The 23,636-nt window shown below is 47.8% G+C and overlaps 1 protein-coding gene across 1 annotated transcript in view; it reads right to left on the bottom strand.

Moving 5' to 3' along the window:
* CFAP61 (cilia and flagella associated protein 61) overlaps positions 1-23,636 on the bottom strand; it is a 254,395-nt gene that overhangs the window by 2,457 nt on the left and 228,302 nt on the right. The window contains exon 26 of the mRNA XM_062203798.1: positions 3,475-3,565. Coding sequence (XP_062059782.1) covers positions 3,475-3,565 — 91 coding nt within the window. The remainder of the gene's footprint in view (positions 1-3,474; positions 3,566-23,636) is intronic.

The following is a 23,636-nucleotide window of genomic DNA, read 5'->3' on the forward strand; positions in this document are numbered from 1 at the left end:
TCTCTCTCTCTGCCTCTCCCTCTCTCTGTGTAACTCTTTCAAGTAAATAAATAAATCTTAAAAAAAAAAAAAAAAAGAAATTAGGTAGTATGATGCCTCTCACATTGTTTTTCTTTCTCAAGACTGTTTTGGTTATTTGGAGTCTTTTGTGTTTCCATATGAATTCTGCAGTTGTTTTGAATTTCTTTGAAGAGTGACATTGGAATTTTGAGAGACTGTATTGAATCTGTAGATTGTTTTGGATGTATGGACATTTAAGCAATATTAATTTTTCTACCTCATGGCCACAGGATATCTTTTGATTTACTGTATTATCTTCAGTTTAGTTCATCAATATTTTACAGTTTTTAATATACAGACCTTTACCTCTTTGAGTTTACTAAGTATTTTTAAAAGGTATATTTATGTATTATCTATTTGAAAGGCAAAAGGTTAGACATAGAGAGAGAAAGACCCACACACACAGATAAACAGAGATCTTCCATCTGCTGGTCCACTCCCCACATGCCTGCAGAAACCAGAGCTCGGCCAGGCCAAAGATAGGAGCCAGGACTCCACCCAGGTCTCTCACTTGGGCAGCTAGGATGCAAGTGTTGGTTCATCATCCACTGCCTTCCCAGGTGCATTGGCAGGAAGCCGGATCAGAAGCACAGTCGCTGGGACTCAAACCAGCACTCTAATGTGGGACGCAGGTGTCTTAGGCAGCAGTGAACCCACTGGGCCACAATGCCCATCCCCACCCCCCAAGTCTTCTTTACAAATGCTATTGTAAATGGGGTTGTTCCTTAATTTCCCTCAGGCACTTTCTCATTGATTGGTGGTGGTGTTTGTTAGTGTGTTGATTTGGTTTCCTGCAACATCACTGCGTTCATTCATCAGGTCTGTGTTTTGGCGATCCACCGAGGGTTTTCTAGATTTAAGATCACATTGTCATAGAAACCACTTCAGGTCTTCGTTTCCTGTTCAATTGCCTTTTATGCATGTACTTTTCTTGCATAATTGCTCTGGCGAGGGAGCAGGGGCCTTCTTGTCTTGTCCCGATTTCAGAAAGAATAAAAAAGTTTTCAAATTCTCACTGTTGAATATGATGCTAGCTGTGGACTGGTGAAAATGTGACCTCAACTGTGTTGGAAACATTCTTTCTGTACCTACATTTATTGAGAGTTTTGTAACGGATGTGAGTTTTGCCAGACCTTTCTCTGCATTTACTGAGACAATCAGAGTTTTCGTCTCTCTAGGGCGATGTTTTCAGGTTCGTCTGCATCTACTTTGTAGACTCTGGCAGGACTTCATTTCTTTTCATGACTGAGTACGGTTCCACTGTGTGCTTAGGACACGGTGGTTTATCCCTGGATCTCTTGGTGGGTGTCTGGGTGCTACCCCGTACCGGCGGCTTGGAACTCCATGCACGTGAATTCATCTGGATGCCTCTTTTTTTAATTTTACATTTTTACTTTTTTAAAAGATTTATTTTATTTATTTGAAAGTCAGTTATACAAGAGAGAATGAGAGGCAGAGAGAGAGAGAGAGAGAGAGAGAGAGAGAGAGAGAGAGAGAGGTCTTCCATCCACTGGTTCACTCCCCAACTGGTTGCAACGGCTGGAGCTATACAAATCCAAAGCCAGGAGCCGAGAGCTTCTTCCAAGTCTCCCACGCGGGTGCAGGGGCCCAAGGACTTGGGCCATCTTCCACTGCTTTCCCAGGCCATAACAGAGAGCTGGATCAGAAGTGGAGCAGCTGGGACTTGAACCAGCGCCCATATGGGATGCTGGCACTGCAGGTGGCGGCTTTACCCATTTCGCCACAGTGTCGGCCCCAGGATACCTCTTTCTGTTCTTTTGAATGTATACCTAGGAGCACAGTGGCTGTTTTCCACAGCAGCTGCACAGTGTTGCATTCCCAACAGGAATGTGCAAAGATTCTGGGTTTTGCACACTCTGACACTTGCTGGTCTTTCCCCTGATTGCAGCCATCCTCGTGGGTATGAAGTGCTACCTCACAGACGTTCTGATTTTTATTTCCCTAACGATCAATGATGTTGAGCATCTTTTCTTGTAAGCTGGTGTACATCTGGACTCCTACTTTTATCTTGGGATAAAAATCGCCCTACTCATCTATCCTTGAATGCAAGTAGCACACTTTCTTGGTTCCTGGTGTTTTGTAGCAAGTTTTGCAATTGGAAAGTGCGAGTATTCTAACTTTGTCCTCCCCTGCCACCATTCTGAGATAGCTTTGACTATTTGGAGTCCTTTGCATTTCCACAAGAATTTAGGATTGTGTTCGGATTTTTATAAAAATGCTCTTGGGATTTTGATAAGGTTGCACTGGATCTGTAGATCATGTGGGTTTTTATTGGACATCTTCTTTCTTTAAAGATTTATTCATTTGAAAGGCAGAGTTACAGAGAGAGAGAGACAGAGAGAGATCTTCTATCCTTTGTTTCACTCTTCAGATGGCTGCAACAGCCAGAGCTGGACCAGGCAGAAGCCCTGAGCGAGGAGCTTCATCTGGGTCTCCTACATGGGTACAGGGGCCCAAGCACTTGAGCCATCTGCTGCTGCTTTCCCAGGTCATAGCAAAGAGCTGGATGGGAAGTGGAGCAGATGGGACGTGCTGGCGTCACAGGTGGCAGCTTCACCTGCCACATCACAATGCCAGCCCCTTTTACGGACATCTAAACCAAAGGAAGTCTTTTTTTTTAAGATTTTTTTTATTGTCTGGAAAGGCAGAGTTCCACCTCGGTTGCCTACACCTCAGCAACCGCAAGGCTTGTGGAAGCGGCAGTGGAGATGATGCAGGAACGGCCCACTTAGAGCGCGGGAGCTGACCGGGGCCCCGGCCGTTTTTGGGTGAGGTAGGATAAGATGCTAGCGTGGGTACTGCCCACTCTGTGAGCACAGATGCTAACCTTCCGAGCTCTGCTAAGGACGCCAGTATGGGAAGAAACAGTTTAAAGCTTTCCACGACAGGGTCAGGGTTCTAGCTGAGAATGGGGACTCTGGGACGGGCAGCCCAGCTTCTGGTTCATTCTGCATTGCTTTGAGAATCGAGTCTCTTTGACTTCTGGTTGACTTCCCTTTACATCTTGAAGACCACACACACACACACACACCACACACTCAAAAGGCTGCACACAGAAACTAAAGGAATGCCTCTTCCTTCTGAGGACAAGTAATTCATATCCAACTTTTAGCCAACGCCATTAGCCGCTCATGACCAGGGAGCTATTTGTAGAGAGGAAAAGACAAATTCTCACAACTCCCCCCACCCTGTAACGGGATTTAAATCAGATATCTGGCCCTGAGACATCACCGCATAGGTTTCTATACGCAGTAGTTTGTGGACATGGAGTATCATTGGCTTAAGAAGGCAAACCATAAAATGGGAATGCATTGGGGAAGCCCAAATGACCAACACCTATTAGCTGCTTATAATTTGCAGGGAATAATTCACACACCCATTAATTACCCATACCTTCTTGGAGGCTAAGATCAGGCGTAGCTCCTTTCTGAGATCGATAAACCGATCGTGGAAGAGGGCCAAGCACCACGGCTCCGTGAAGTAGCTGTGGAGGCAAGGAGGCAGTCCGTTAGCTGGCAGCCCTCTCATTACCACTAATAAAGTATTTACCTGCTTTTTTGCCTTTATAAATTACAGTTCTGGTCCCATTGCAAACGTTTGCTCATAAAATGCCTTGTGGAACAGCCTGGCCAATCAATGTTTTAAATGGATGGCCCCGAGGTAAGGCCAGGTTCCATAATTACATTTAAAGTGGTTTAATTCAGAGCTGGGGCAAGACCCGGGGAAGAATCCTGATTTTATCAGGATTTAAAAGCCCGAAGACTTGTGAAAAACCGCGTCTCCAGTCTCTGCCCTCGTTTGACGAAACCAGATTGCAGGATTAACTGAACTGCTGCATACACAAATTAAATTTGGGGAGACAGTAACACAAATGCTGTTCGTCATTAAGGTTTCTGGATTAATAATGACCAGAAAACCAGGCCGCCGTGGTGGTGCAGCACGGTCTTCGTGCGCTTGTGCCCGTGCTTAATTGAATCTCCTCTGGCGGAGCTGCCCTTTTGCTGAAGGTAGCTTATCTTTGCTAACTTTCCACTGCAAACCGGGCGGAGGCTCTCCTGCCTGGAGAACGGAATGGCCATCTTTTATTTGCAGGTTAGGGTTCAGAAATTTGATGCAGCATTGGAATAACCAACATCATTCACTGGCATTTTAGCTCTTTTGCTTTATTTTAACGCTGTGAGTGTGTGCCTTGGAAAACCTAGGGTCAGGGGCTGATCTGTTTCGTGGGATTTGCTCTCCTGCAGGTGAGAGTCCGCTGTTTCTGTTCCTGCTGGTGGATGTCAAGTGTGTGCATGGGGGCAGGAGGAACCCGGTGCCCCCATGCCCAGCAGCAGCTTCCGTGTCCTGAGCATTAAACTGGTTCTTAGGGACAGAGGTTGGTCTCAGGTCACCGAAGCACTGGAGGTGAGTGTGATGGCAGGAGCTGTGTCAGGACCACCTGGTACTCACCTGGATCAGGTATTGCCCATCACCAGCTCGCCCGACCAGCATGTGACCCAGTTCCTACCTAATCGCCCATCTTGTTGTTCAGGGCCTATATTCACCTGACTATGAATTCCACTAACACATACCCCATACTTGCCTTGTGCCCAGTGCTCTGGTGGGTACGGAGGAAGTGGGCAGGGACCCCAAAAGACCAACATCCCTGCCACTCATGGAGCTTATGTCCTTGAGATCAATAGGAACTAGACAGTGTGTTAGGGTCCCTGCTGATGGGACAGGGACTTAGCAAAGGCTGGAGGGAAGGGAGAGGCTGAGCCCCGTGGATATCCGGGGGACAGGTGCAGCAGAGAGGAGGTAACAGCAGGAGCACACGGCCCCCGGCGGGAGGGTGCCTGGCCTGTGCGGGGAGACAGGATGGGGACCCACAGAAGGAGGGAGGAGGGAGAAGAGCTCACAGCCATCGCGTCAGCCCTCACGTGTGTTCAATGTCCACTGGATGCACGGTGCCCATTCCATGTTCCCAGGCCCTGAGTGGTCTTTCATGAGCTCTGCCTGCAAACAGGTGGGCAAAGCTCTGCAGCCTGCCCCCGATGGAGCGTGTGGAGGAAGAGCCAGAGCCATCAGGGGATGCGGGAGAGGCTGGGGAGGACTGCTCGTCTCTGCGGCCCTTCGGGGGCACCGGGTGCTGTGTTGATGTGTGACCTGGCTGGGGTTCTGGGCCCTACAATTCCTGGCTAAGCTCCGACCCACAGGAGCAGGGAACTCAGGTGCTGTGGGAGGGGCGAGGACGGGACCCGTTCGCTGCTCTGCCCTCAGCCCTCAGCCCTGACACTGCAGCAGGGCTGTTTCCAGGGTGGCCCCTGCCCCTCGGGCCTCGACAGCTGCTGAACGAGTTGCAGGGAACTGCGGCCTTGCAAAGCCTGGCACGCTGCTGCCTCCTCCATCAGAACCCAGGGACTGGGCCCTTTCACATTTTTTGTCAGCAGGAGAGACAAGGAGGTTTACAGAGCTCTGTTCGGACTTTTTTTTCCTCTCTTAAGAAAGAACATTTTGGGTTCTGTTAAAGCAAAGTGTGATAAGGAAAAGGAGCCTTAAAAAAGATGCATGTATTTATTTGAAAGGTAGAGTGACAGAGGGAGAGACAGAGAAAGAAAAGACGTCTTCCACCTCCATCTAGGTCTCCCACATGGGTGCAGGGGCCCAAGCACTTGGGCCATCTTCCACTGTCCTGGGAAAGTCTTTTTTTTTTTTTTTAATATTTATTTATTTGAAAAGCAGAGTTACAGAGAAGCAGAGATAGAGAGAGAGGTCTTCCATCCTCTGGCTCACACTGCAAACGGCCAGAGCAGGGCTGATCTGAAGCCAGGAGCCAGGAGTTCCTTCTGAGTCTCCCCTGCAGGTTCAAGCACTTGGGCCATCTTCTACTGCTTTCCCAGGCCATTGCAGAGAGCTGGATCAGAAGTGGAGCATCCGGGACTCGAACCGGTGCCCATATGGGATGCCAGTGCTGCAGGCGGCAGCTTTACCTGCTACGCCACAGCGCTGGCCCCTGGGAAAGAGTCTCGAAAGTGAATGACCAAGTTGACTCGTGAAGGCTCCTTCTCGACTACATCGCAGCTTAGGGGTGGTCCCTGGTGACAAGTCACGGAGGGGGCTGAGAGGAGCAAAGGCACTTTAGATCCCAGGAGGGCTGGCCCCGCCACTGAGAGCAGCCCCCCACCCCGTCTACCTGCAGTGCCACACTGCTCGCCGCCTCAGGTGACACCCTCAGCCAGGGCAAGGCAGGGACCCCCAGACAGGGTAATCAGCGCCCCCACAGCCAGGGGAACCCGCTGCTGGCTCGCGGGGCTGCTGTGAGCTGGAGGATGTTTCAGACAGCGCTGAAAACCAACTGCTTCCTCTCACTAAGAAAAAAACTCAGCCCCCAATCCACCCAGTGAAGGATCTTGCTCGCAAGCTGATTCCTCACTTCTTACAGAAACTGCTTATTTGGGCAGTGTGTGTGTGTGTTTTTTTTTTTTTTTTTTTTTGACAGGCAGAGTGGACAGTGAGAGAGAGACAGAGAGAAAGGTCTTCCTTTTGCTGTTGGTTCACCCTCCAATGGCTGCCGCTGCTGGCGCGCTGTGGCCGGTGCACCGCGCTGTTCCGAAGGCAGGAGCCAGGTGCTTCTCCTGGTCTCCCATGGGGTGCAGGGCCCAAGTGCTTGGGCCATCCTCCACTGCACTCCCTGGCCACAGCAGAGAGCTGGCCTGGAAGAGGGGCAACCGGGACAGGATTGGTGCCCCGACCGGGACTAGAACCCGGTGTGCCAGCGCCGCAAGGTGGAGGATTAGCCTAGTGAGCCACGGCACCGGCCTTGGGCAGTGGTTTTTAACAAATACTTTAACTTCGTTACTTGAGAGGGAGCAAGCCCTGCTCCTCCACCTCCTGGCTCATTCCCAGGGCTGAGGCTGGGAGCCGGGAGGCAGCTCCACTTTCTACGAGCTTTCCACACGCTCTCTGAGCTTCTCTCGGTGTCAGGATGTTAGGAAGGAGTTGTCCTTTAAGAGAAGCTTAGAGGGGCAGGCGCTGTGTGCAGCGAGTTAATGCCCTGGCCTGAAGTACTAGCATCCCATATGGGTGCCTGTTCTAGTCCTGGCTGCTCCACTTCCGATCCAGCTCTCTGCTATGGCCTGGGAAAGCAGTGGAAGATGGCCCAAGTGCACCCACGTGGAAGACCCGGAGGAAGCTCCTGGTTCCTGGCTCCTGGCTTCGGATCGGCACAGCTCCGGCCGTTGCGGCCATCTGGGGAGTGAACCAGCGGATGGAAGACCTGTCTCTCTGTCTGTACCTCTCTCTGTAACTCTTTCAAATAAATAAAATAAATCTTAAAAAAAAAAAAAAAAGAAAAGCTTAGAATTACCGACAGAGGGCCAACTTCCTGTACTCACAGTGCCTAGTGCTATGGAGCAATCAGCTTTGCAGAAATGTTTATTTCCAGGAATGTGAGAGCATTTCAAACAGCGCATGGAAATATGGAGTGAAGACATAGTTTATTTTTGGTGCAAAAAAAAAAAAAAAAGGTGCACACATAGTTTTTCACGAACTTTTTGAAAACCTTTAATATGCATGGATTTTGAACTTTTTTGCAACCCAATAAACTCATCTTTTAATTCAATTTTCCAGGAGCTTTTGCAAGTAATGTGGTATTATGAATTTTAAATAAAAATAAAAAGACACTGACGTCTTTCTGATTTCATATTTAAAAGGGGGAAGACTCAACAGATGTCGCTGAGCAATCTAACTCGCTGGTTGCCTAGAAATAGAAATCTTCAGGAGGTAAGACTGGGTGAGGACACGGTGACAACGTAGTTTTGAAGTGGCTGTCAACACTCACCAAAATCCCCTTCACACCCCTGTAAGGAAAAAGTTACACACAGTCTCCAGGTGCCAGGTAGAAGATGTTCCTGTCTGTGGGTTTTGCCAGTGGCTGGCTTGTTGTGTGTTGGGGGAGGGGGCAGTAGCATTTCCCATCACTTGTGCAAATCCTGTACATTTCTAGGCTGCCCTGGGAGATGTCAGCTCAAGTGGAACTGCACGAACCGCTTCTGGTCAATGAGGCCCAATTATTGCGTGATCGATCAGACGCGGCGGGGGCTAACCCTCACCTGGCATTCCGTGTGTTTTATTGACACACTCGGAACCGCTGGTCAAGCTAGCTCAGCTGCTGGCCATGCCCTGGGCTGGGGCAAGCCAATCGGCAGGGACACCCTGGAGGAAGCCATAGCCTCTGGCCTTAGGAAAAAGTCCAGCTCATCTGTGGGGAGAGACAGGAGGGCAAACAGTGTCCCTTAAAGGCCTGGCTCCTGCTTCAAGGTCAAAGCCACTGCAGTAGACAACGGGAAAGGAGAGTGGCAGAGCAGCCAGCTCTGTACTAGGGAGAAAAAGGAGGTGGGTGGCCAGAGAAGAAACACCGGTTCTTTTCCCAAGATTCCTTTGTTTAATGAAAAGCACGCTGACTTCCTCTTGGTGTGCTAATAGCCAGGTTTTGCTTTTCACACCACTGAGAGGCTCCCTAGCTGCAGTCCCACCAGCTCGGAGGTTTACTCTGGCTGGGAGCTCTCCAGGAGTCCCAGCGTCACGGTGGAGGGCAGGAAGTTCCCCTAAAAGGCCCAGTGGCAGGTGCAGCCCAGGGGCGAGTCTCAGCTTTGTGATGCTGGGGGCTGGAGCAAGGCAGGCAGGGATTTGTGTTCACGCAGGAAGGCTGCATTGCTGCCCGAGAGAGAAAGCGGATCTGTGCACTTCTGTGCGTCTCAGAAACAAGGGCAGGAACAGAGAAGTATTTCTAGTTAACCCTGGCTTTGCTTGGACGGTCAGGCCTGTGTTGACTTAGGGATGTGACATACTACACAAGACATACTACCCTGTCACCAGAAAAATCCTCAAAGACCCGGATGGAAGTTCAATGGTAGCAATTTCCTGGGACCGGTGCTGTGGCATAGCATCTGCGCCATAGCTGCAGCCTATGGTGCCGGCATCCCATATGGGCGCCTTTTTGAGTCCTGCCTGCTCCACTTCCAATCCAGCTCCCTGCTAATGCACCTGGGAAAATTGTAGAGTCCTTGGACCCCTGCTCCCACGTGGGAGACCTGAAGAAGCTCCTGCCTTTGGATGGACCCAGCTCTAGCCACTGCGGCCATTTGGGGGGGCAAATTAGCGGATGGAAGATTCTCTCTCTCTCTCTCTCCTTCTCCTCCTCCTCTCTCTGTAACTGTGTCTTTCAAATAAAAAAGAAATTTAAAAGAATGCCCTTGAGCCTAGCCTGAGTTTGTCAGAATCTGTATCTATCTAATGTTTCCACTGGTTTGAGACTGATCTAGAAAGGTAAGATGAATGATTTGTGAAAGGAAAACCAATAGTTGTCTAATAACCAGCCGTGCCTGTCACCTGCTGAGACCTAGATAACAGAGAAATAAGTATCCTTGGAAGAGAATCCGGTTGTGGCTTCATTGTCACAAACCAGAACTGGCCTTGGTGGACAACCCAGGCTTAGGGATGTACGGAGGATGGTTTACCGTGCATTACCACTAAGACCCAGAAGTCAGCAGCTACGGGTTGCATGTGGTCTGTTCCCACCAAGACTGAGGTTGAGGCTGGGACCTCTTCCAAAACTCCTGGCTTCTGCCTGGCCAACTGTCTCTCTCTCTCTCTTTCTCTGCCTCTCCCTCTCTGTAACTCCGCTTTTCAAATAAAAAATAAATCTTCTAAAAAGATTTATTTGAAAGGCGGAGTTACAGAGAGGCAGAGGCCGAGAAAGAGAGAGAGGTCCTCCATCTGCTGGTTCATTTCCCAAACGGCTGCAATAGCTGGATCCAAAGTCAGGAGCCAGGAGCTTCTTCCAGGTCTCCCACATGGGTGCAGGGGCCCAAAGACCTGGGCCAGGATTGGAGGTGGAGCAGCTGAGTCTAGAACCGGTGCCCTTATGGGATGCCAGCACTGCAGGTGGCAGCTTTACCTGCTATGACACAGTGCAAGCCCCAAATAAATAACTTTAAAAAAAAAAAAGAGTAACTATTGGAATTCCAGGTGAAGGGGCTGAGCTGGGTTCCTGCCTGGCACAGGGACAGAGCTCCATATAAACTCGTATTATTATTATTGTTCTTCATTATCCTGTTGTAGATATTGTGTAAGCTGGTATGAATTAGGTACTAACTACATTATTAAACACTTTCTGCTTGCTGCTTAATTGAAAGAAAGTCTTTCGTGGGCATAATTGCAATTTTTCTCCTCGGGGACTGCTTTTCCTCCATTCAGGGAGTCGTCATAAATTAACTTGTCTGCAATTTGCAGGTCAATAAAGGAAGAGAGACGTTGTGAGGAGCCCTCATTAAGTGTTATCCTGTGCTACAGAGTTATATGGGCACAGATAAAAATTACGTGGAAATCGTTACATTGAGGACTTGTTCTGCCGCAATGGAGTCCTTCCTCTGCTTTATTTTTGGCCTGCGTCTTTTGCTGGGTGTACCAGTTACACCATAATGGCTAGGCCACTTGTTCCTACAAGGTATTCAGCCGGGGGCTGGGGGCAAGGTCCACACGGCAGAGGGCTGCATTTTCTGCTGACCCGACGTGGCCTGACCTGCCCGGGCACACAGCTTCCTCGTGCAGACAGCAGGACGCTCCTGCCCGTGAGAGCCGTGTCTCGGTCCACATGTGCAGCTGCAGCTCCGTGTTAATGGTGCCCGCCCGTGCCCTTCGTGGTGCTGGGGAACAGGGTTTGGCGTCCGCTTCCTGCGTCTGCTGAGACTGAGTTCGCTCTTAGTGGCTTCCCTGTGCTCCCATCGCTGGTATTTCTTTGCTCGTTGGCTGCTTTATTAGGGGGCTGCATTAATAGAATTCATGCAATAAAGCCAGTGCCCTGCAAGTTGCCAGCTACTGACATCGATTTGTTATCCAAGTTCACGACTTAATAGTATGAAGCGAGGTTAGCATTTAGTTCCGTGCGGAAAGGGGAGCTCTTAGTACTCCGGCTTCCCTTCCCGCGTTCCCCTCCCTCTTACTCCGGCTTCTCTTTTCATAGAAAGCACAGCCATTTTCCATTAATTAGGCTGCTGAGAGCCAGGCTAGCATTAGGCCCAGCAGCCACTCGGCACCACACACGGCCACGTGTATTTCCTATCTATTTTCTGCAAAAAAAAGGGGCAAAGCACGTAGGTGCCCACAAACACCCCCACGAGGCTGGGGGAGGGGCACAGCAGCGCCGGCTGGGATCACCTTGTGGGAGACCAAGGCTGCGGGCACTGGGAAGCCCCAAGAAGTAAGCCACTGGGCTGCCTTTTGTCTCTCTGGTTAAATGAACTGCTCTTTGAACTGGAAAAAAAAAGTTCTTAGCAGAAATATCATTGACCAGTGCAGAAAGCACACGTCATCTTTAATGCGTGTGCAAAGTAATTCCCTTCCGTAACAGCCTTTTTTCCTTTTTTTTTTTTTTTTTTTTGGCGAGAGGAAAGAGTTTATTTTAAGAAGCCGGTGTCTTGGAGAAAGAGAGCTGTCTTGATCCAAAATGTGCTCTTTCTCTGTAACAGGCTTTTCTCATCACCGTGCTCATGTTGTTCGGTGACGCTCTGGTCGACGCAATGAGGAATTACAAACTGCTCCTCTGCTTTATTTGTCACTCTTAGGATTTTAAGGTTGAGGTTTCCGAATCTCAAGCGTGAAAAGTTAACTAGAATATTCCTGGTTCTTACTGCCCCCAAACACAGTAATGAGGAGAACAGATTATAGCCCTTGGGAAGTAGAAGAATTCTTAGGTCCACACTGATAAAAATAAATGAAGGAAAAACTAAAGGTGGGAAAAGGCATAATTCTCCTTTACAGTAGGGTGCTAAGCAATGAATATGGAAGGAATGATGGGATTTGAAAAGAAAAATCACTGGCAAATAATAGCAACAAATGAATCTGGCAAGAGACACTGATGGATACTAAATTAGTGGGAAACAAGAATGCTGGGAAAGAGCGTATTTGCAGTCTCAGAGCTGCACTAGTTAATCCCAGAGGTGAGGGAGTGCACTTCCGGGGCGTGGCCTGCAGACTCCACTGGAGCCAGGTGATGCAGGTTCACAGCACAGGGCAGTGCAAGGCATCCTGGCTCGCTGCCCCGGCAACGACGCACACACAGCCTGAAATGAGCAATGAGGCAACCATGGACAAGCCCCTAGGAGAAGACATTCTGGAAGACAACAGACCTGTGCTTTTCTAAAGTGATGCTCACGAAAGCAGAAGGCTTGGAGGAATGGGGGCTGGCATTTCGGTGCAGTGGGCCAAGCAGCCTGTGATGCCGTCATCTCATACAAGAACCCACATTTGAGTCCTGGCTGCTTCACTTCTGATCAGATTCCCACTAATGTACCTGGGACAGCTGTGGAAGACGGCCCAAAGTGCTTGGGCCCTGTACCCACATGTGAGACCCAGATGGAGCTCCTAGCTCCTGGCTTCAGCCTGGCTCAGCTCTGGACTTCGTGGCCATTTGGGGAGTGAGCCAGCAGATGGAAAATCTCTCTCTCTCTCTCTCTCTCTTTCTCTCTGCCTTTCTCTCTCTGTAACTTTGTCTTTCAAATAAATACATACATTTATTTTAAAAGTCAAAGTGACATGATTGCAACACAAATGTGACTCTTGATTCAAATCTTGCTTGTCACCTCCCTTATGCCCTTCGGGTCCACCATCCAGCCAAGGACTCAGCATTGCAGTTGCTGTCACTGTCTCCTTAGTCTTTTTTTTTTTTCTTTAAGATATATTTTATTTCTTTGAAAGGCAGAGTTACAGGGAGAAAGGGAGAAACAGAGAAGTTTCCGATCCACTGGTTTACTACCCAAATGGCTCCAGTGGCTGGAGCTGGGCCCATCCAAAGCCAGGAACTTCTTCTGGGTCTCCCATGTGGATGCAGGGGCCCAAGCATTTGAGACATCTTCAGCTGCTTTCCCAGGTGCATTGGCAGGAGCTTGATTGGAAGCAGAGCAGCTGGGGACTCGAACCGGCGTCCATATGGGCTCTGTAGGAAGTAGCTTAACCCACTGCTGGCCCTTTTTGGATATTTGTGGTGATTCCATTTTGTTATTGGGTAGAAAAATATCATTAGATAAGAGGACTAGGTTTTAGTGCTCTGAATACCTTGGGGTGTCTATAGCTAACAATAATTATATATTGCAAAACAGCTCGGAGAAAGGATTTTGATTGTTCCCAACACAAAGGAGCAATAAACGTTCGAGGAGATGGATGTGCCAGTGGCCCTGATTTGATGCTGATGCACTGTGTACATGGACTGAAATATCACACCATAGCCCCTAAATATGTACAGTCATGATGTGTCAATTAAAAATAATGCAATTTTGACGACCGTATGGTGGCTATGAAAGAATGCCATTGTCCTGCACAGATATTTCATGAAGCAGTTAGAGATAAAGGAGTATTACACCTGCAACTCACTTTGAAGCCTCAGGGAGAAAAAACTGTATCCATGAGGTATGTACCCGTGTGTGTGTGTGTGTGTGTGTAGGGGAGTCAGTGAGAGAGAGCATGAATCACAACACAAGTGCGATAAAATGTTTCCATTATGGGAATCTCGATGAAGGGCAGTCATTTTTGTTCTATTTTTGCAACCTGCTTTGAAGCCCAAAATTATTTTGAAATTAGGAGTTCAGAGAAATCAGTACATGTTCGGTCTCTTTTGGGTTACTCTTCCTGGAGAAGTGGCCACGGGATTAGGTTTTGCAGTCTGTGCCCCCTGGAGTCCTGTGGCTGGACCGAGCAGGTGAGGGCTGCACACCTAGGAGGCTCGCTGCGCCCGCCTGGGGCAGGCGAATCCCAGCAGATGGCCTGGGTGCAGCTGGCAGGACACCCTTCACTCTTCCACCCAAAGTGAACTACCAACCCGCGTTTAGACCTGGAAGGGGTGAGATCACAGACCCCTGGGATGGGGAGGAGCTTCTTGTTTTATAGGCTAGAAAGCCAGGGAGGGTTTAGAGTGGCAGCTGCCGGGACCAGTGTGGTGAGTCCTGCCCTGGAGCTGTGGGCCACCCATGGGCCACCCACGGCCGACAAGCCTGCCATGGGGCTGGTCTGGTTTGAGGCATACAGCCCAGATTTGGAAGACTCAGTTAAAAATAATAATAATATAACATATCTCACTCATCATTTTGTATCAGTCAATTGTAGAAAGGGCAATAGTTTTGAGAATATATTGGATTAAATGAAAACACGTTACTAAATTAACTTAATCTGTTTCTCTTTATGTTTTTAACGTGAGTGTTGAAGTTAAAATTTTGTAGGTGACTCTAGTCTACTGGACAGCACTGGTTTAGGTAAAAATGGAGCTGGCAGGCGCAAGTGCGGTGGTTGGTATTTTTTGAATGTCTCCCGTGAAAAGCATTTCAGATGCAAGGATGAAGCTACAGTGGCTCCATACACCCAGAGGTTCTCCAACAAGAGACTGACCTGTCCAAGATAATCACACAACACCGTGCAGCAAGGGCCACTCTCAGCAAGCAGAAGCTCCACGGAGGACTCAGGGGACCTGCAGACAGGGGCCCCCAGGAGGACCTCCTGAAGGATGGAGGAAGGAGTTCGTGTCGGCCATGGGTGTTCCAGGCCGAAGGAAGAGCATGGGGAAGCACGCGGCATGCAGAGGGAAGTCACGTGATTTGATTGCCCCAGCATGCAGTCGGATGCAAGGTGGGAGGCAGTAGATGTGGCTCGGGTCTGAGTCTTTTTTCTGGGGCCTGGACTTGATTCCCTAAGAGAGGGAGGTCACGGGCAGGTCTTAACATCCTGTTGATGTTTTCAAAGTGATGCTCCCACAGCTGTGTGTGTGTGTGTGTGTGTGTGGAGGCTGAGCAAAGAGGGCTACACTGAAAGCAGAAGGTGGGGGGAAAGTTTAGAAGGTGCAGCAGATGTCCTGACTGCATGGGAGGCAGGGAAAGCCGGGAATGGGAGATGCTCCCGGGGTCCCAGCTGGAAGATGGAGGGGTAGATGGAGGGGTGGGGTGGGGGGAGAAGTAATCAGTTCATTCCTCTTTTTTTTTTTTTTTTTTCCACATGAGGTAGAGACAGAAGTACCTAAAGAAAACCGTCCACCAGGTGGACAACCAGACATGGCACAGACTGAATGGGAGCAGTGCCTCAAGGCAGGAGTATGGTCCAGGAGAGAGCCGGTAAGACAAGATCAGGAAAACACCAACATTTCTCAGGGGCTGTGGTGGGAGAGGCAGATGGGGAAGCCCGAGCAGTATTCTAGCAGAGGAAACATCTGGGGACACAGGCAGAGAAGAACAGTCTGAGATATACTGGGTGAAAGAAAGACACCGTGAAGTTCATGTCATCTGTGTCTTTCTGTGCTTTTAATTAAAGCACTGACATTATGATTTTATAGGTGACTCATGTCACACACTTACTGGACAGAACTGGTTTAGGTAAAAATGGAGGGAAGAGGGTGGGAATCATTGGTTCACACCAGGAGTCCAGCAGGGAGAGGGAGGAGCTGAAGGTTGTCTTCCTAGGATGGGTGTTGTACAGGATTTGGGCTTCTGCCTCCACAGCCCAACTACACTTGTCAACTCCTGGGTTTTTGTTTTTTTGTTTTTTGTTTTGTTTTGTTTTGTTTTGGCAATAGGCATCCTAGCAGGTGCGAGGTGACAGCTCATCTGGGTTTTGATTTACATCTGCATATCCTCAATGATTAGTGATGTTCAATACCTTTTCATAAACACGTTAGCCATTTATGTCTTCTTTGGAAAAACTGTCTGTTTAGGTCCTTTGCCCATTTTTAAAATTGGGTTCTTATTACTAGTTAGCTATTGAGCTATATGAGTTCCTTATGCATTTTGGATGTTCGCTCTTCATCAGAGTTATGATTTGGAAGCATGTTCCCCCATGCTGTGGGTTTTATTTCCGTTTTGTTGAATTGTTTACTTCACTGTGCAGATGTAAACCTATTTGCTTATTTTTGCTTCTGAGCTTGTGCTTTTGGTGTTACATCCCAAATCCTATTGGAAGACCAGTGTCATGGATCTTTCTCTCTACGTTTTCTTCTAGGACTTTCCTGGTTTTGGTTCTTATGTTTAAGTCTTTAATGCATTTTGAGTTGATTTTTGTGTATGGCGTGAGACAAGGGTCCAATGTCATTATTTTGAATGTGCCCTCTCAACACAATTTATCGAAAAGACTACCTTTTCTCTCTTGTGTGAGTTTCTGGCACCCTTTAGCTGACAAGGGATTTACTTCTGGGCTTTATTTTCTGTTCCATTGGTCTATGTCTGCTTTTAATGCCAGTATCATGCTGTTTCGATTACTGTAGCATTTGTAATGTAATTCAAAATCAGGTAATGGGAGGTCTGTAGCTTTGTTGTTTTTCAAGATTGCTTTGGCTGTTTCTTTTCTTTGTATTTCCATATGGATTTTGCAATTGTCTTTTCTATTTCTGTTAAAAAGTCACTGGACTTTTATCTATCTATCATCTATCTGAAACAAACAGAAAAAGATCATCCTTCCTCTGGCTCACTCCCCAAATTTCCACAACAGCTGGGGCTGGATCAGGCCCAAACCAGGAGCCTAGAACTCAATCTGGCTCTCCCATGTGGGTGGCAGGGGGACCCACATACTTGAGCCATCACCCGATGCCTCCTCAGGTGTACGTTATCAGGAAGCTAGAATCAGAATTGGAGCTGGGACTCAAAGTCAGGCACTCTGACATGGGCAATGCAACCCACGTGGTATCTTAATCACTGTTCCAAATGCCCACCTCATCACTGGAATTTTTACAGGGATTGCATTGAATCTGTAGGTCTCTTTGGGTACCATGAACATGTTAACAATATTAATTCTGCCAACCTATGAGCACAGGATGTTGCTAGTGATTTATTGAGAGAGGGCTTCCAGGAGAAGGGAAGAAAAGGGAACAGGAGTGGCAGGGGAAGCAGCTATCCAAGGATGCATCTGAACTCAAATCTGGCTTCAGCCTGGTCCCATGGAAAGCTTTGGAGTGTGAACTGCATCACAGAATTCATCCAACTTTGAGGCAGGAGGCTGGTCTACTGTAGCCCTTGTTACTCAGTCATTGGCTGTGGGGCCCTCTGGAAAAGTGTACCTTCCTGGGCAAGGTGAGAGTTATGAGCTAACATTCCCACAGCGGGGGCAGGCGGGCAGTAGACCAGTAAAGGAAGCAGGGTAGGCAACACCAGCGTCCACTGCAAAGGCAGAGAAACACACATTCTGTTCGGCTTTGTTATATCCCAGAGTCGAGGAGGTAGCTGGTTACATCACCGGAGCACAGAGCAAGTCTTGCATACGACACTTCTATAGCACATCTCAACTCCGGACCCTTTCACCCCACATCCAACTAGTCCGAGCCACCATACATTGGCATGTTACTGTCCCTCCCACTTTAAAACAAGCAGCCAAAAGGCATGTCTCCACCTTCAAGGATCCATGCAATGCAGCTCCTCTGACCTTCGTCCACTCTGCCGCAGCCACACTGGGCTTCTTACTATTTCTCAAACCATCCTAGCTCACTGGTCAAAGGGAAGAGGCAGTGAAACCAGTCTGTGCGCTCACCCGGGGCAGATAAGACCTGGCATCATTGATGCGGCACCACTGAGCAATTCATACAACACAGAGATCTGATCAAGCAGGAAGAAAAGTTTGTGCAGAATCCTTCCTGGTGAGAAGAACTTCCTGGGGCAGTGATAAGACTCTCCTGGATCATCCACCGACTCTTTGGGGGATGCAATTTATTCATTCAGTATGGTAAAATCTATGAAGTCATCTCTCCTCTCCCATGAAATCATCTCTCTAGGCTTGGCTAGATGGCTCCCTTTCCTCTTTAGGGGAGGTCTTTTTTTGTGTGTGTGTGCTGCAGTAGAAACACAACTCAAAGGTTTGTCTCACCTAAAGCTAAGGCAAAGGCAGGCCAAAGATGTAAACAGGTGACCCTAGCCTCAAAGAGAGTCCCCTACATTCAAGATAAGAGTTCATGCCAACCGCTTTTGGAAACAGGTTGTTACATAAAGTGAGGAGCATCTATATTCTTAAGGGATGCTTCAGTTAAAATTTTCAGAGGGAAGAAAAATAACAGGAACATACATTAGTGTTATTTGATTTAATTCTCTTTTACAAATTACTTGTTCATGATCTATTCCACTACTATTTGATGTCATACTCACGATTCTAGACACTTCCATAAAACAGAAAAATAACAGGAAGCTTAAGTATTGGAAGTGAAGGAAAAGAGGTGCTCTTATCTATAACTAATAATCATCTGCCTAGAAATTGCAAGATCATTCATTAAAATATACTTAATTAAAAAAGGCTTTCTTTTTGAAAATTTGATTTATTTATTATTTGAAAGGCAGAGTTACAGAGAGAAGGAGTGAGGAGAAAGAGAGAGAGAGAGAGAGAGAGAGAATCTTCCATCTGCTGGTTCACTCCTCAGATGGCTGCATGGTCAGGGCTGGGCCAGGCCAAAGCCAGGAGCCAGGAGCTTCACCTAGGTCTCCCACATGGGTGGCAGGGGTTCAAGCACTTGGGCCATCCTCCACTGCTGGGCTACGTTCCCAGGTGCATTAGCAGGGAGGTGGACATAGAGGATGGGGCAGGCACACTGGGTTAAGCTGCTGCTTGGGGTGAATGCCTGGGATTGAGTTCAGCCTCTGCTCTCATCCAGCTTCCTGCCAATGTGCACCTGGGAGGCAGCAGGTGATGTCTCAAGTACTTGGCTCCCTGCCACCCACACAGGGGACTTGGATATGTATGTAAAATATGTATTGAACAAATATATATTATATAGAAATGCAGTATATTAAGTGTATGTATTTATCCATGACATAGAGAAACCCTAAAAGCATATTACTAAAGCAAAGAAGCTCATCTGGAAAAGGCTGCATTTTGTACAATTCCAACCATATGACATTCTTGAAATGGTAAAAGTATGAGACAGCACAAAGGATTGCAGATTTGCAGGGAAGGGAGGGGAGAGGGATGAATAGACTTTTAGTCAAAGTATTTTGTTTGATTTGTAATGACAGGTACATGTGATCATACATTTGTCAAGACCCACAGAAGGTGCAACACCAAGAATGAACTCTGATGTAAACTCTGGGATCCAGTTAATACTAATGTACCAATACCGGCTCATCAGTTTTATCAGATACACCATATGGTTTAAGATGTAAATGACTGGATACATTGTTTCAGGTAGAGGAAGGTACATGGGAATTCTGTACCTTCTGATCAATTTTTTTCTGTAAACCTAGAAGTGCTCTAGAAAAATTAAGCCTGGGGCCGGTGCTGTGGCAGAGCAAATTAAGCCATCACTTGCAATGCCAACATGCCATGTTAGAGGGCAGGTTCTAGTCCTGGCTGCTCCACTTCCAATCCAGCTCCCTGCTGATGCACCTGGAAAAGCAGAGCAAGATGACCCAAGTACTTGGGTCTCTGCCACCCATGCAGAAAACTGGATGGAGTTCCTGGTTCCTAGATTCTCCTGCCCAGGCCAGCCCCAGGCACCCAGCTGTTGCTGCCACTTGGGGAGTGAACCTGTGCATGAAGATTCTCATTATTTTCTCTCTCTGCCCACAACCCACCCCCCCTCATAATTCTGCCTTTCAAAGAAATAAATCTTTAAAGAAAAAGAAAAATCAAGTCTATTAATAAAAAAAACTGGAAAATATTATAATGAATATAATAAGGATCATTGGTTTAATTTTATCATAAACTCTTCTTAAAAAAAAAAAAATACACTCGCCGGCGCCGTGGCTCAACAGGCTAATCCTCTGCCTAGCGGCGCCGGCACACCAGGTTGTAGTCCTGGTCAGGGCGCCGGATTCTGTTCCAGTTGCCCCTCTTCCAGGCCAGCTCTCTGCTGTGGCCAGGGAGTGCAGTGGAGGATGGCCCAAGTCCTTGGGCCTTGCACCCCATGAGAGACCAGGAGAAGCACCTGGCTCCTGCCTCTGGATCAGCAGTGCGCTGGCCGCAGCGTGCCGGCTGCGGTGGCCATTGGAGGGTGAAGCAACAGCAAAGGAAGACCTTTCTCTCTGTCTCTCTCTCTCTCACTGTCCACTCTGCCTGTCAAAAAAAAAAAAAAAAAAAAAAAAACAACAACAACAACCAGTAGGGAAATGGGCAAGGGCAAAGAACAAATAATTCACAAAAGAGTTAAGTACAAATAGACAATAAACCTATTAAAAGGTTCATTTGACACTGAAGAAATGCAGTTTTTACTCTTTTTTTCTCCTGTAGATAAATAATACAATATGGGCTATATCATGGGTTGGTGGGGATAGAGATAAACATGTCCTCTTTTACACTGTTGATGGGAGTATGGAGTGGAGAACCCTTTCCTGAGGATAATTTAAACTAGCATCTTGATGAAAATTTAAATGTGCATACCCATAGATCCAGAAATTCCACTCATGTACACAGAGATATTTCCAATGGAAACAATACTTACAATAATAGGAAAAAATTGGAAATAGCCAAATGTTCATTAACAGGAAAATAGCTAAGTTGAGATTGGACCATTCTAAGAAATAGAAATAAGCCATTAAAAATGGTGAGATCCAGGTATACTGACATGGAAAGATCTTCAATGTTGAGTAGTGAGTGAAAAAGGAAAACATGTACAGCACAAGCCCATTTAGTTGAGAGCACAGGCATCTACTGAGGATCGTGGTTAGCACTGGGCACAGGAGTGGGATTGAGAGGAGCCAGGCAAGTTCATTTGAGCAGTGGTAAGAGATTTTAAGGGGCCAGCACTGTGGTGCAGTGGGTTAAAGCCCTGGTGTACAGGGCACTGGTTCGAGTCCCGGCTGTTCCACCTCCAATCCAGCTCTCTGCTGTGGCCTGGGAAAGCAGTGGAAGATGGCCCAAGTCCTTGGGCCCCTGCATCCACAACATGGGAGATCCAGAAGAAGCTCCTGGCTCCTGGCTTTGGGTCAGTTCAGCTCTGGACATTGTGGCCATTTGGGGAATGAACCAGTGGATCTAACATCTTTCTGTCTCCCTGTGCCTCTACCTTCCTCTGTAACTCTTTCAAATAAATAAAAATAAATCTTTTTTAAAAAGTTTTTTAATAGTCATGTAAAGAGTTCTGTCTTTTCTACTTAATTAACCTCTGTGAAGGTGTTTTAAGTATCCTACACACTACTTTTCAATAAATATATACTGAATGAATAAGAATTAGCAACATTTAAAAACTGAATTGCAAATCAAGAATAAGCCAGAAAGATGTATCATTAAGGACATTTATTGTAGGGTTAGTTATCAAAACAAAAGCTTAGAAATAACTCACTTGGTTAAATAACATCAATATGGTTGAACCCTATTCTGTCATTAAAAAATAATGTCATTAAAACAGTATTTCAGGGGCCAGCATTGTGGAGTAGCAGGTAAAGTTGCCACCTGTGACACCGGTCATCCCAGCTGCTTCCCTGCTAATGGCCTGGGACAATGGCCCGAGCGCTTGGGCTCCTGGCTGTGGCCTGGTCCAGCCCTTGCTGTTGCAGCCATCTGGGGAGTGAACCAGAGGATAGAAGATTTCTCTCTCTGTCCCTCTCTCCCCCTCTCTGTGACCCTGGCTTTCAAATAACTTTCAAATAAATAAATAATTTTTTTTTTGACAGGCAGAGTGGACAGTGAGAGAGAGAGAGAGAAAGGTCTTCCTTTTTCCGTTGGTTCATCCCCCATTGGCCGCTGCGGCCGGCGCACTGCGCTGATCCGAAGCCAGGAGCCAGGTGCTTCCTCCCGGTCTCCCATGCGGGTGCAGGGCCCAAGCACTTGGGCCATCCTCCACTAACTTCCCGGGCCACAGCAGAGAGCTGGACTGGAAGAGGAGCAACTGGGACAGAATCTGGCGTCCCAACTGGGATTAGAACCCGGTGTGTCGGCGTTGCAGGCAGAGGATTAGCCTAGTGAGCCGCGGCGCTGGCCATATAAATAAATAAATCTTTAAAAACTAATATTTCATGCAGGGGAAAATATTCTGAATATAAACTAAAATGGGAAGCTGTACATTAGCAGGTGAAATATTGTTCACATGTAATTTTTTTAAAAAAGATTTTATTTATTTATTTGACACGTAGAGTTACAGATAGTGAGAGAGACAGAGAGAAAGGTCTTCCTTCCGTTGGTTCACTCCTCAAATAGCCGCAATGGCTGGAGCTGTGTTGATCCGAAGCCAAGAGCCAGGAGCTTCTTCCTGGTCTACCACATGGGTACAGGGGCTGAAGGACGTAGGCTGTCTTCTACTGCTGTTCCAGGCCATAGCAGAGAGCTGAATTGGAAGAGGAGCAGCCAAGACTAGAACCGGCGCCCATATGAGATGCCGGTGCCGCAGGCAGAGGATTAACCCAGTGCGCCACGGCGCCAGCCCCCACATATAATTTTATATTCAGGGAAAAATACCCAACGGACACACACCAAAAGTGAACGATGACCATCTCTGGGTGATTGCTCATGGGTTTCTTTTGGTTTCTTCTTTGCTGTTCTGTCTTACAGCTCACTTGTGTGGGTTCTGCAATGATCATCTATTCCTTTCATAAACAGAAAGCAGAGTTTTCTTTAAAAAATATAGTATCTCTAGGCCGGCGCCGCGGCTCAATAGGCTAATCCTCCACCTTGCGGCGCCGGCACACGGGGTTCTAGTCCCGGTCGGGGCACCGATCCTGTCCCGGTTGCCCCGCTTCCAGGCCAGCTCTCTGCTGTGGCCAGGGAGTGCAGTGGAGGATGGCCCAAGTGCTTGGGCCCTGCACCCCATGGGAGACCAGGATAAGCACCTGGCTCCTGCCATCGGATCAGCGCGGTGCGCCGGCCGCAGCGCGCCTACCACAGCGGCCATTGGAGGGTGAACCAACGGCAAAAAGGAAGACCTTTCTCTCTGTCTCTCTCTCTCACTGTCCACTCTGCCTGTCAAAATTAAAAAAAAAATAGTATCTCTAGAAACAGAACCTGGCAGGTTAGATATCTGTGGGTGCCCTTAGAAGCAGCCATTCACCGCTGGATACTGGCTCTGTGTATCTAACTGTGATACAACCTTATCTACACACATCTTAACTATCGATACCCTTAACCTGCTTTCTGTCTGCTAAATTTAGACTTGCGTGTATTAAACCTTCTAAAGAACATTTTGAGCTGGCGCCGTGGCTCACTAGGCTAATCCTCCGCCTAGCGGCGCCGGCACACCAGGTTCTAGTTCCGGTTGGGGCACCGGATTCTGTCCCGGTTGCTCCTCTTCCAGGCCAGCTCTCTGCTATGGTTCGGGAAGGCAGTGGAGGATGGCCCAAGTGCTTGGGCCCTGCACCCGCATGGGAGACCAGGAGAAGCGCCTGGCTCCTGGCTTCGGATCAGCGCAGTGCGCCAGCCGTGGCGGCTATTGGAGGGTGAACCAACGGCAAAGGAAGACCTTTCTCTCTGTCTCTCTCTCTCACTGTCCACTCTGCCTGTCAAAAAAAAAAAAAAAAAAAAAAGAACATTTTGAGCAAGAGCGTTTGAACTCTTTCTTGAGTGTCCTTTTTTTTAGATATTGGCCTATTGTTTGGCTTCTGTGCATCTGAATTCCAGGCTTGTTTTTGGAAAAAATTGTGTTT

The sequence above is a fragment of the Lepus europaeus genome, chromosome 10, assembly GCF_033115175.1.
Source record: "Lepus europaeus isolate LE1 chromosome 10, mLepTim1.pri, whole genome shotgun sequence".
NCBI classification, from domain to species: Eukaryota; Metazoa; Chordata; class Mammalia; order Lagomorpha; family Leporidae; genus Lepus; species Lepus europaeus.